Raw genomic sequence first — 12,405 nt, forward strand, 5'->3', positions numbered from 1 at the left:
AAGGTCAGAGGGCTCAAGGACAAACTTTACCTTGTTCACAAGTTTGGTTTTTGGTTCTCTCACTTTGTTTTTTTCTACAGAGCCCAAGATTCACAGTCCACCTCTCTATTTTAGAAGTCGTATCTCACAGGCCTATACAGCCTCTGGAGGGTACTGGACTCCAGGGCCTTGATGTGTAGGCCACTGCCTTTTCCTCCCCCGCAAATCCTCTGGGCACCCCAACTCTGAGGGGATGGGGGCCGGCCTCTGTCTCCCACTAGCAAGTGAGTGGAGGAAGGAAAAAGGGCAGCAGCGGTTTCTTGAGCTTTTTCCTCGAGAGACAGGCAGAGTCGAATTATACTCCCTCCCTCCCTAGAAGACCAGGCCAGGCTGGAACTGACAGTATGTGGCACCCTGTCACCCTGCCTAAGGCAATCGCCTCTCCTGGAACAGTGGTTCTCAGTCTCACACTGGAATTCGGTCACAAAGTATTACAAATGACTGGTGCCTTCAGAGTCGGCTTACCTGCCCGGGGCAGAGACATGGGTGGGCAGTCATACCTGTGGCCATGAAGCGGTGCGTGGCCAGCAGAAGCTGTGGGGAGATCTTCACCCTCATCTCCGAGTCGGAAAGCTTAAACAAAGAGAAGTCATGCCGTTTCCTCTCCCGGTGTGGCACCCTCTGCTTTTTCCGATTGTCGGCTGCGGATCACAGGGGACAGATTGCAACTATCTCAGAATCACTGTTGGTTTCTGGAGGCTTTCCCAGAGTTATATAAGGCAGCCAGATCCTCTGAGACCACCTGAATTTCTGCAAAGTGTCAACTGTAGCTGACATTACAATACCTCACAGGGAGCGGAAGGAGGTTGATAAGGGACAGAAGGTAGAAGGTGCTGTAATCTGCTCAGTGTTATTTACACTTAGGTGGTGTGTGGTGGAAAGGGGGAGAGGCTGGCCGGTGACTCCCAAGGTCAGGGTTCTGGAGCGGGCTCCCCTATTTACAAGCTGTGCTACTCTCTAAGCATCAGAATGTTCGTGTCTTTTAACCTATATAAAAAGGTTAATAATTTATAACTCTTCTGTCCATCTCATGCAGTTATTGATATTGTGAGCCTCCAACCAGAAATGATCTGTGAAGTACTCACAAAAAGGCATTCAAACCTCAGGGACTTGCGTTCTCAGCACCAAAGGGTTTGGCACTGCCAAGGGGGTCCTGCCTCCGCCTGTTTCTGTCCCGAGAGCTGGACTCACCTGGTCACTTCCTGCTGATTCTGACCACGCTCTGAGCAGAACTCAAGCATGCCACCCAAGGGAGGTGGGTGGTCACCTCCTCTTCCCATTCACAATTCTCCTGGTTTAACCTTGGCCCCTCACCTCCAAGGGGACAGAATTGAGGGAAATAAAGGGAAGAAGAAAGGAGAGGAAATGGGAACAGCCCTATAACCTACAGAGGCATGTTCTCTGGGCAGGACCTGGAGGAACTTCGGAGAGCCTGTGGTCATTGTTTAAGAAATTTGCTGTATCCAATTCTTTTCTCTCTTCTGTTTTTTTTTGAAGTTTTATTTAAAACATACTTTCGAGGGAGAAACAAAATGCTTTATTTAGTCATTTGTCTTTTGCTTTCTCTTAGTTTTGAGTAAAATTTGGAAACTTCCAGTTAGTCTCATCTGTGCTAAGGGGAAGAGGAAAAGAAGTTCAGGTTTTCTCCAAGCTTGTCCTAGAGGAAAGCAGGACTGCGGGGAACCTTCAGTGCAGCTGAGCGGACCCCATGGAGAGTAAAGGGAATGAAGCCCAGAAACAGGGAACCAGGGCTCAGAATCTGGCTGTCCTGGACTCTCCCCTTCCTTGTGGTGTTCATCTCAGCCACATCGGCTGGGTCTCCTTTTAGAAGGAGACATGCCCTTCCACTGTGCTGCTCTCTGTCTTGGACTCTGGGTCCTGCTTTAACACTCCTTTTTCCCAGGTTGCAACAGTGGCGAGATCCAGACCTAGCTTTCCTGTGGGTCAGGGTCAAGTGAGAAGCAACACTGTACTCTTGGCTCCTTGGACTTCTCAGAGCTCTTAGGAAGCGTGCCAGAAGCTTATTTACAAAGGCAGGAAAATCCTAACCTTCTCTTTTAGAAAGAGAATCAATTGCTCAGCAAGAGAGTAGCAAGTATTTGTGTAGGGCAGTCTTTTAAAAAAATCTCCTGAGGATATGTTTATTGATTGTAGAGAGGAAGTTGGGGGGAGGGGGAGAGATAGGAAAAGACAGAGAGAGAGAGAGAGAGCAAGAAACATTGATGTGAGACAGAAACATTGATTGGCTGCCTCCCATACACGCCCTGACTGGGGATTGAACCCACAACCTTTTGTTGTATGGGATGATGCCTCAAACAACTGAGCTACCTGGCCAAGGGCTAGGCCAGTTCTTTTCCTCTCATTAGTGAGCAACCTTCTGATTTGCACGATATTTTTGCCTAATCAGTCCTCTCCCTCCTCCATCAGGATGCCACTAAACATTTCATCACAGAGAATCATTTCTCTGACCTCCTTCTTCATTCCTTTTATTTGAATAGTATTTAGAAAACTAAGGTTGCTAAAACAAATGCCTTACAAGGAGGTTACTCATTTATACTCCTATCCCTACTATCAGCCACTAACACTTTAGTGTGAATGTCTTCACTAATATAACTATGGAGACACTTGCGATTCTCAATCGAGTGAGGGGCAGAGGTGGAGAAGGGAGAAGGGAATGGGGGAGGACAAGGTCAATCTCTTTTTGAGGAAGACAGGCCTGGCATCATAGCAACAGCAGACACTGTGACACACCTGGTATGTTCTGTCAAGACTGGGCCATCTTTTAGGTTACAGTTCTTCTTAGTCCAAAGGGGAAGCATTCTTTCTGCTCACTGCCTTAAAGTATCAAAGCTTTTCCTACTGGGAGCTAGTTTTTGAATGGCTGCTTCTACAAACTAAGGATAGGGGTCTGGGATGGGTTACCTGTGGGGAGAAGGATTGCTGGACCATGAGGTAAAATTCAGAGGAAGTTTCCTGGTCCTAAGGACTCCCTGTATTTATTTATTTATTTAGGATTCTATTTATTTATTTTTAGAGAGAGAAGAAGAGAGGGAGAAAGAGAGATAGAAAACATCAATGTGTGGTTGACTCACATGGCTCCCACCCGGGGACCTGGCCTGCAACCCAGGCATAGGTCCTGACTAGGAATCATACAGGTTACCCTGTGGTTTGCAGCCCGCATTCAATCCATTGAGCTACACCAGCCAGGGCAGGACTCCCAGGGATTTAGATAACACTCCCGTCCTACAGACAAAGCACTGTCTATTGTCTGTAACATTTGCAACCAAAGCTTTGATAAGGCTCAGTAACTAAAAGCACCCATTATCTTCATGGAGGAGTCCGTACTGTTCCTGAGGAGTAGTGGGTAAGAGAGAGAGGAGACCAGAAAGAAGGGAGAAGGGACAGAAGCAGGGACAGGAACCAGGGGTGGGAAGGGAGGAGAGGGGAAACCAGGTGTTGGGGCTGAAGAAGCATAAGGGAGAAGAGCAGTGTATAAGAAGGGATGTTCAAGGTTTGGCTTAGGTGGCGGTGCACAATCTCAGGACAGTCTGCACTGCATGGGGTGTTTTGGTGTGAGCAGGTTGTCCCGTGGAACCCTAGGGCATGCTGGGGTCTGCAGAGGTGGACAGAGACAAAACAGGAACAACACGGGGACAGAAACAAGGGCAGAGCAGCCATCCAAGGTGTACTGTGTTTCCTTTAGTTCTTTTTTCAGTCAAAGGCCAGGAGGTCTCCTTGTCATAGTCTTGGTTCCTGGAGGTTCCCTCCTGATAAACATTTACCATATTTTGCCTGGTATAATGCACTCCCGTCTATAATGTGCACCTGTGGTTTTGTGCACATTATACACAGGATAATATCCACTATTCTATCCATGGTATGTAATAATTATACCCACATACAATGCATATCCTTATTTTTCCCTCAAAAATTTGGGCAAAAGAGTGAGCATTACATATGGCAAAATATCATAGCTAGCATAGTGATTTTCAAGCGGTGTGCCCCAAGAATTTTTAAAACATGCAATACTTCACTATTTAGTCAGAGGCACTGACTTCTTTCCCCTTAGACTGCTAAATAGAAAAGTGACAAGAGCCAACACAACAATAGTTGTCAGATATAAATGAATCAAAATTATAGCTATTTTTTTGTCAGATCAGCAACAAAATATATTTTTGGTGTGCTACAGAATTTTAGTAATTACTTTAGTAATGAGTGTGCCATGAGATGAAGAAGGTTGAAAATCACTGACCTAGCATTTTCTCAGGGACTCACTTAATTCAAGCCAGGGCACCTGGCCATGCCACCACCTGGCATGAGGGGGTTGACACATGGCAATGCATGGGCTTGGCATGACCCTCTTTCTCACTGTGTATCAAGCTAAGCCAGCTCTGAGCATCGCAGAGGAAAACAAGATGACCTTGGACAATAGCCAAGGCCATGCACTTACTATAGAGGTCCGTTTCATCCAGGATCTCTGACTTGATGATCTCCTCTATGATGTCCTCCAGTGTAACAATGCCCATCACCTCATAGAAGGGGTCCCCTTCTCCCTCATTATTCACCCGCTGCACAATGGCCAAGTGAGATTTTCCTAGAGAACAAATGAAGTCATAGTTAAGCATCTGGGATGTTTTCAAAGACCCTTCCCTAGGAGAAAATTATACGAAGTTGCTTTCTCACTAATCTCAGGACTGAACCCATGCCTGGACCTCCTTAAAACACGAAGGCTGTGTGCAAGCTTATATAAATGCAAACCTTATATTTTTACATCTCTGTTTCTTTCCTGGAAAGTTACCTAATACACAAGGTTGGCAAAAGTCATGTTACAGTTGTCTGTATGGAAAGAGAGATGGAATTGTGATTATTACAATTGCTTTATTAATTCTGTGTTTCACACACTCACAACTGTAAACCTCCTTTTGATTACTCTGTATACAAAGTCAGTTACATTTTTTTCTTTTAACTTTCACATATTAGTAAGTACAGTTGAACCCTGGACAATGTAGGGGTTAGGGGCACTGACCCCTGCGCAGCTGAAAATCTGTGTATAACTTCTGTGTATAATCTGTGTATAAAATCTGTGTATAACTAACTTCTCTACAGTCAGCCCTTTGAAACTATGGATTCAAACCAACTGTGGATTGAAATAGTACTGGGATTGCAAAAATACTGGTTCTGAGCTGTAGGTGGTTGAATCTGCAGATACAAAAACCATGGATACGAAGGGCAAACTGTACTTATTGAAAAAAATCCGCATGTAAGTGGACCCATGAAGTTCAAACCAGTGCTGTTCAGTGGTCAAGCTGAAGGAGGATGAATAGTCTAATTAAAGATCAAAAACTTGCAGTCAGAAGGGTTAGGTTAGAAGCCCTTTTCTCCTTCAAACTTTCACCACCCCTCCCGCCTTAAACCATCTCAATTATCCGTTCAACCAGCCCTTGTTAAATCATTGGACCTCTATTAGTCTCAATCTTCTCATCTAGAATCAGGGAAAAATACCAGTATGGTGACTTTAAAACATTCCCCACAATTCTTTGATAGGCTTCCCCACAGACAGGTGTGGCTCCTATCTCCTTCCCTTGAGTCAGGGTGAATTGTGACAACTCTAACAACAGAAAACAGGGAAGTGTCTGCTGTGAGACTTCGAAGGCTAGGCCACCATGATGGAGAAGCCACATGCAGGTGCTACATAACAGTCCCAGCTGAGCCCAGCCTTCCAGCCATCCTATCCAAGTGCCAGCCAGGTTAGCAAAGAAGCCACCTTGGCAGTGAATCTGTAATCTCAGTTGATACAGATCGATCCTCCAAACCCATTCACGTCATCTCCTGCTGCTGGCATAGACATTGCAAGGCAGAGATAAGCAATTCCTACTGTACCTTGTCCAAATTCCGGATTCACAGAATCTGTGAGCATAATAAAATCGTACTTAAAAGGTGATGCTGGAGCTCAAATGGCCTCGGGGATGTGTGAACGCACTTTGTTATGTGTCATAGGCAGTTCATTATTATTGCCCCACAACTGAATAATAATAATTAACACTTATTGAGCTCTAACTATGTGCCAGGCACTATTCAAAGCACTTCACATGTATTGATTCATTTAATCCTCATGAACAACCCCAAGTTGAGTACAATTGTAACCCCCATTTTACAGATGAAAGAACTGAGGCACAGAATGGTTAAGTAAAATGCCTGGAGTTACACAGCCACTTGGAAATGGCAGAGCTGAACTGTAAACCCAGGTAACTGGGTTCAGTCCTAACCAAGGCCCCCAGTCTTATGTAACAGTCCTGCTTCATCTTGGTTTGTTTTCATCTTCTGATAAACACATTTCTTGGTCCTGTTTCTAAAATGAAAATCTGGGTGTTTTTTTCCCTTGGCTGAGAAACACTAAAGGAAAAAATCTAGGATGTTATTTTTGCAAGGAAAAAAAAAGTTTGTGCTTTATCAGTGTTATTTTTTTATAAGCTTTTGCTTGGTCATTGCAATTTAAATACATTAACTTCAAAAGCTTCTAATCACAAGAAAGCTACCTATTGGGGTTTCTATTGAAAATAAGGTATTTTTATCATTCAATAATGGTCTGTAATTTCCTCTTCACCTTCAACCTATTTTCTGACTTACTCCCAAACTGATCTGATCACGCCACTGCCCTACTCAGCAACCCTCTATGGCTCCCTAGTGTGCACAGAATCAAAGCCAAACTCATGAGTTATGTATTATAAAGACTGCAAAATGTGGCTCTTTACTATCCTTCTAATTGCATGCCCGGCTACATTCTGTAATTATTCCATATTCCAGGTTACCTCCACTTCCTCGACTTCCTGCATGTCCACTTTCTAAGTCTTCACTCACACAGTTTCATTCTCTCATTGATCGCATCTCCACTGGCCCTTCAAGTTCCAGCTCACGTGCCAGTTCCTCGAGAAAGCTCTCCTAGATCTTCCCTGTTCTGAATCCGAACCAACCTCTCCTGACCGGGGTTGCTAAGCCCTTGCTAACTCCATTAGAGTCGTTACCACATAGTTTGCTGTTTCTCGTAACTGGCAATGTGTGTGTCCTCTACTGGACCAGGATTTTCCCTCAGATCCTAAGGTCCTTCCAGACACAGACTTGGACAGGGCACCTTCCATATACCAGGCAGCCATCAAGTGCCTGATGAACTGAACTAAAACAGAATAAAATCCATACTAGATGTGATATATGACATTAAAACCAGGCACTAAAATCTTTACTTTTTAATAAAGTACAATGTGTTTCAATTAGTTAAAGTTTAAGCTCTGTCTCAGTGATTCTGAAATTCCTTCTCTGAAACAACTGCATCCTATCTAACTGAATTGGAGGGGTTTGTAAATTAATATAGATTATGTTGATTATTAGAATGTGCTCAATTTAAAGTTTTCCCCCCAACACAGCATTCTAACACTGACGGTACCTGTGCACACTTTTGTGCTAACATGTGCTAGCAGATGGCAAAACAAATGCTACTATGATGAAAAAAAAACTTGAAAAAGTGATTCCTTAAAATCATTTCCTATAATTGGATAATTTTTGTAATGTGGAGCCCAGAATATAAGTAATACAGCGTACTTCCTGCCATTAAGAGATTAGTTCATACGAATTAACATTTTATGATGTTTCACACAAAATACCATATCATCCATGTGAAAGTCTACCATTGGTCTGTACTTTACAAGGTCAATTTGAGGACATACTAAGCGATCACCAAGAAATAGAGATTTTAAGTCCTAATTATATAACATTAAGACAGTATACCCATATAATCTATTTACAAACATTCTATAATCCATGGTCAGCCTTCATGATTCCTTCAAGTGCCTGTAGAGATCTACAAACCAATGAAGAAGTCATTCTCTCTGAGGCACAGACTGGAACAGGAATCAGCAAACGCATAGCCCTGTTGGGAGCTGACACTCACAGGGACAAGAAAACCGGATTTTCCCATGACACACATACCTGAGGTCCTTCCTCTCTCAGAAAGGTTGGCCTTTGAGAGACCTATTTCCCTGTATCCCACCTCTTCCTGGGCCCCAGAAGGGATTGGGGTGGCCCCAGGTGAAGACCCATCTTTTTCTTTTAGATTTTTAAAAACTTATTTATCTTTAGAGGGGAAGGGAAGGAGAGAAGGAGAGAAGTATCAATGTATGGTTGCCTCTTGTGCGTCCCTGGCCAGGAACCGGCCTGCAACCCAGGCATGTGCCCTGACTGAGAATCGAACCGCGATCCTCTGGTTCGCAGGCCTGCGTTCAATCCACTGAGCCACACCAGCCAGGGGTGACCATCTTGAGACACAGAGAAGTTAGTCACTCCCTGATGCCACAGCACTTTGAACACACCTCTCCACTGGCATTTCTAATACGCACACTGGTAGACGGTGTGGTTATTGTGGCAGCCACCATTTGCTATACACACTCCAAGGGCCAGGCACAGTGCTAAGCACCATACACACATTATTTCACCACGTTGTTGTTCTCTGTTTGTATGTGATCCCCCACAAGGACGGTAAGTTCCCTGAGAGGCACCAGCTATATTCTACTTACCTCTGTTTCTCCAGAATCTAGAATAGCACCTGGCATAGAGTGAGAACTTCATGAATAATGGGTGAAAACTGGCTATCTACATGAAAAGGGTAAGGCTGGTGTCTACTTCACACTGTATACAAACATTAATTTGGAATAGACCACATGCCTAAATGTAAGAGTGGAAACTATAAAACTGTGAGAGAAAAATACGAGAATAAGTGTTTGTGATCTTGGAGTAGCAAATGATTTTTTAGATAAGACATTAAAAGCACAAGCAACCAAAAGGGAAAAAAACCCATATACATATAAAATAAGGTTTCATCAAAATTGAGAAGGGACACCATCAAAAGAAAGCGAAAGACAGCTGAATATTTGCAATCATATATCTGATAAAGAGCTTGTGTCCAGAATAAAGAAAATTTACAACTCATAAAAACACAACTCAATCACCAAGTGGGTAAAGAAATAAATGGACATTTATCCAAGATACACCACTGGCTGATAAGCAGTAAATGTTGATGGGGATATGGCTTAAATTCTGGCCATTCCCCTCTTTGGCCCTTCCGGGAGGTCCTGGGAATGGGGGCTGTGGTCTTTCTTGCTGAATGTGCCCTCTACAGACTAGCAGGGTTTTTCAAGTGCCTTCTCACAGTTACTAGTCCGTTAATTTCAATTTCCTTCCAACTTACTAGAAAAGCAGGATGCCTATGAATTAATGTAGGCTAATGAATGGTGACAATTGTTAACATTTATACAGAACTTCACAATTTGTCAAGCATCTCCAGGACTAAGTTAGAAATGCAAATTCTCAGGCCCTATTCATGTCTAGTAAATGAGAATCTCAGGGAGTTCTGCCCAGTGAGCTGCAGTTTAATAAGCTTTACAACTGGCTGCAATGCAGGCTAAAGTTTGAAAATCACTGGTTTACAAGTAGGCTCTGTAGCACTCTGGTTATTTGTCCAATGACCTACCTATTAACAAGGAAGAGAAATAAGCACTGAGATGTCTAGTTAAATCCTGCTCCCTCTGGTAAACTTGGTTTAAGTCACAAGATGCTAAGTACTCAAGAAAAGACAAGAAGACCCTCCAGTAATGAAAACTAGTTGCAGTGTCAAGCCGATGAACGCTCTCCCTCATACGATGTGGTGGTGAAGGTATTTTGTTGACATGGGGAAGAGAGTGGATGTTCATGTTTAACACTGAGTTTCTTGTACCTCTGAGATAAGTCTGAGGTTCTACAGGCACTCTGTGTGTCTGAGGTCAATAAAATTCCCCACAACTGAAAGCCAGACTACTAGTCTTTTCTGTTGCCCCATGAACCCACAGGGTGTTCGATCCCACCACCACCTGGCATCGACATACACACCCAAACTATGAGTCAGATGTCTTAGAAGGACAATTAGGTTTTCAGATGCTGCTTTTAAAGCAGTGGTTCCTAGCTGGGGCTGACTTTGCCCCCCAGGGATATCTGGCTTTGTCTGGAGACAGTCTGGGTTGTCAAAACGTGGGGTGGGGGGATGCTACTGATATCTAGTGAGCAGAGGCCAGGGATGCAGCTAAACATCCTTCAGTGCCCAGGGCGCCCTCACCACAAGAAACGTCAATTGTGCTGTGGTTGGAAATCTTGCTTTAAGGAGAGAGAGAATCACAATTGCATTTTGGTATTTAAAGGAACTGAAATATCTTCTGAGGAGTCTTTAATAAATATAGCCTGTAAATGGTTTAGGCACGTCCGCAGAGAAGAGCTCCTGAGGACCCAGTTAGCACTGTGCCTTGGGGAAAAAAGCAAGTAATTGATTTGCTTCCTTTCTCTTTCAAAAATAGCTACATCACTTTGGTAAGGTAAGGTGTTCCCAAGATAAAACACAGAAGCTCGGAGGAAAGCATACTGCTTAGAAATAGAGAATTAAGGAAAGCAGAAATCGTTTTATGGTTTCTGCTTCACTTATGACCTTCACCTTGTAAAATACAGTGCCTTTTTATTCCTCCCTGCCCCTGCAGCATCTCTTATTCATTTGCTTGACAGTGCTGAGTGCCTCTTCTTTCTTCCCTTGGTCTTGGCGACCCTCTACCACTCACAGTGTGTTCCTTGGGAAGAGCAGCATTGAGCATCACCTGGGCACCTGTTCAAAATGCAGATTCTTGGGTCCACCCCTGATCTACAGAATCAGGATCTTGGGTGGTAAGATTGGGCCCAGACAGCTGTTTTAATGACATCCCAGGTGATTCTTATGCATGATAAAATTTGAGAAGCACTGCTCTTGATACTTGCTACCAGAACTGGTATTGCCTGGGAGCTTGTGACAGATGCAGAAGTTTGGCCTCCACCCCAGCAGTCCAGGTCAGACTGCATGTCCTCAAGGTAGCCAAGTAACTCTCATGCACATTTGAGTATGACGACTGGTCAAGATAACTTAGTTTTCTTCCTACTTTTCTGTTTCTATTGCGGCTGCTTTTACCTTATCTGCACCTAAAGATAAATATATCTCAAAGATTCTCAGTGATTCTCAACTCTGGCTGCATGTGGGACTCACTGGGGAGCTTTAAAACCGACTGCTATCTGTGTCCCACCCACGGCAGCTCTGATCTAACTGATCTGGGCTGTGGTCCAGGCCCTGGGATGTTTAACACTTCTTCAGGAGACTCTAATGGGCAGTGGCTCCAGTCCTTGATCCTCTGCTCTTCTCGCTCCTCAGTTAAAGATCCCAGCAGAGCCCATCACTTTAAATATCACCATTACCTCTTTCCTGAGAACTAAATTTGTATCTTAACATCAGTGTCTATTTTAACTCTCATCCTGTTTCAGACATTTTGCCTGAGCTGTCCCCTTGTCTTGTCCAAATCACTTATCCAGGAACACCTGATCTTCCACACCCACCATCCCTGCTCTTCCTCCCTCTCTGCTACAGCACATGGCGCCACCAACTTTCTAGGCACCCGGAGTCATAACCCAGGAGTTATTTTTAACCGCCTTTTCCTTTGCTCCTATGTATTAGAAATCCCAACATTCTTATAATTTGTCTTTTCTTCATTCTTTCAACAGTATTTATTGAATGCCTGCTATGTGTCAGGCAGTTTTAGGCACTAGAATTGCAGCCATGAATACAATGGACAGGGTTACTTTCCTCCTGAAGATCACATTCTAATCAATGAGGGTGAGAGATAACACGCCAGACAAATAAGTAGAGTCGATAGCACAGTGCTAAGCGGAAAAGCAAAGCAGGGAAGGGCAAGGAGGGAGTGTGTGGGAGTGAGTCAGTTGGTCTTACAATCAGGGTAGGGGAGGCCAGGGATGAATTCCCCGAGAAGGGGACAGTTGAATAAAGATCTGAGGGCGGTGAGGTAGGAAGCCTCATGGATAGCTGGGGGATATCTTTGCAGTAGGAGAAGATGAAAAGGCCCTGAGTTGGAATTGTAACTCATGTGCTTAAGGAATGGCAAGGAGGCCAGTGGGGCGACTGCAGAGTGTGGGAGAGGATGGTAGTAAAAGCCAAGGTCAGGAAGGTAGAGGGTGGGGTAGGTGCAGCTATGAGCAAGCCTGTCTGGGCTTTGTAAGAACTTCAGCTACTACTCTGAGTGAGATAAAGCCTTTACAGAATTTTGTGGGTTTTCTATGTGTATTGGCTCTTTGGCAAAAAGGTGACATGATCTGACATATAGTTTAAAAGGATCCCTCTAGCTAGTATGTTAAGAATGGACACAAAGTTGGGCAAAGGTGGAAGCAGGGCGATCTCACAGGAAGCTCTGGCACACATCCAGGTGACAGACAGGTAGTGGCTTGGACCGGGGTGGTGGTAGTGAGGTGGTGAGATGTAGTCAC

General features: G+C 44.2%; 1 protein-coding gene across 4 annotated transcripts in view; it reads right to left on the reverse strand.

The window, feature by feature from the left end:
* CNNM1 (cyclin and CBS domain divalent metal cation transport mediator 1) overlaps nt 1-12,405 on the reverse strand; it is a 49,390-nt gene that overhangs the window by 24,022 nt on the left and 12,963 nt on the right. For all 4 annotated transcript variants that reach the window (XM_037050776.1, XM_037050777.1, XM_037050774.1 and 1 more), the window contains exons 2-3: nt 4,490-4,633; nt 540-680 (exon numbers count right to left, since the gene is read on the reverse strand). In XM_037050776.1, coding sequence (XP_036906671.1) covers nt 540-680; nt 4,490-4,633 — 285 coding nt within the window. The remainder of the gene's footprint in view (nt 1-539; nt 681-4,489; nt 4,634-12,405) is intronic.

This window comes from Sturnira hondurensis, unplaced genomic scaffold (assembly GCF_014824575.4).
Source record: "Sturnira hondurensis isolate 20B ecotype Veracruz unplaced genomic scaffold, ASM1482457v3 Scaffold0006849, whole genome shotgun sequence".
Lineage (NCBI taxonomy): Eukaryota > Metazoa > Chordata > Mammalia > Chiroptera > Phyllostomidae > Sturnira > Sturnira hondurensis.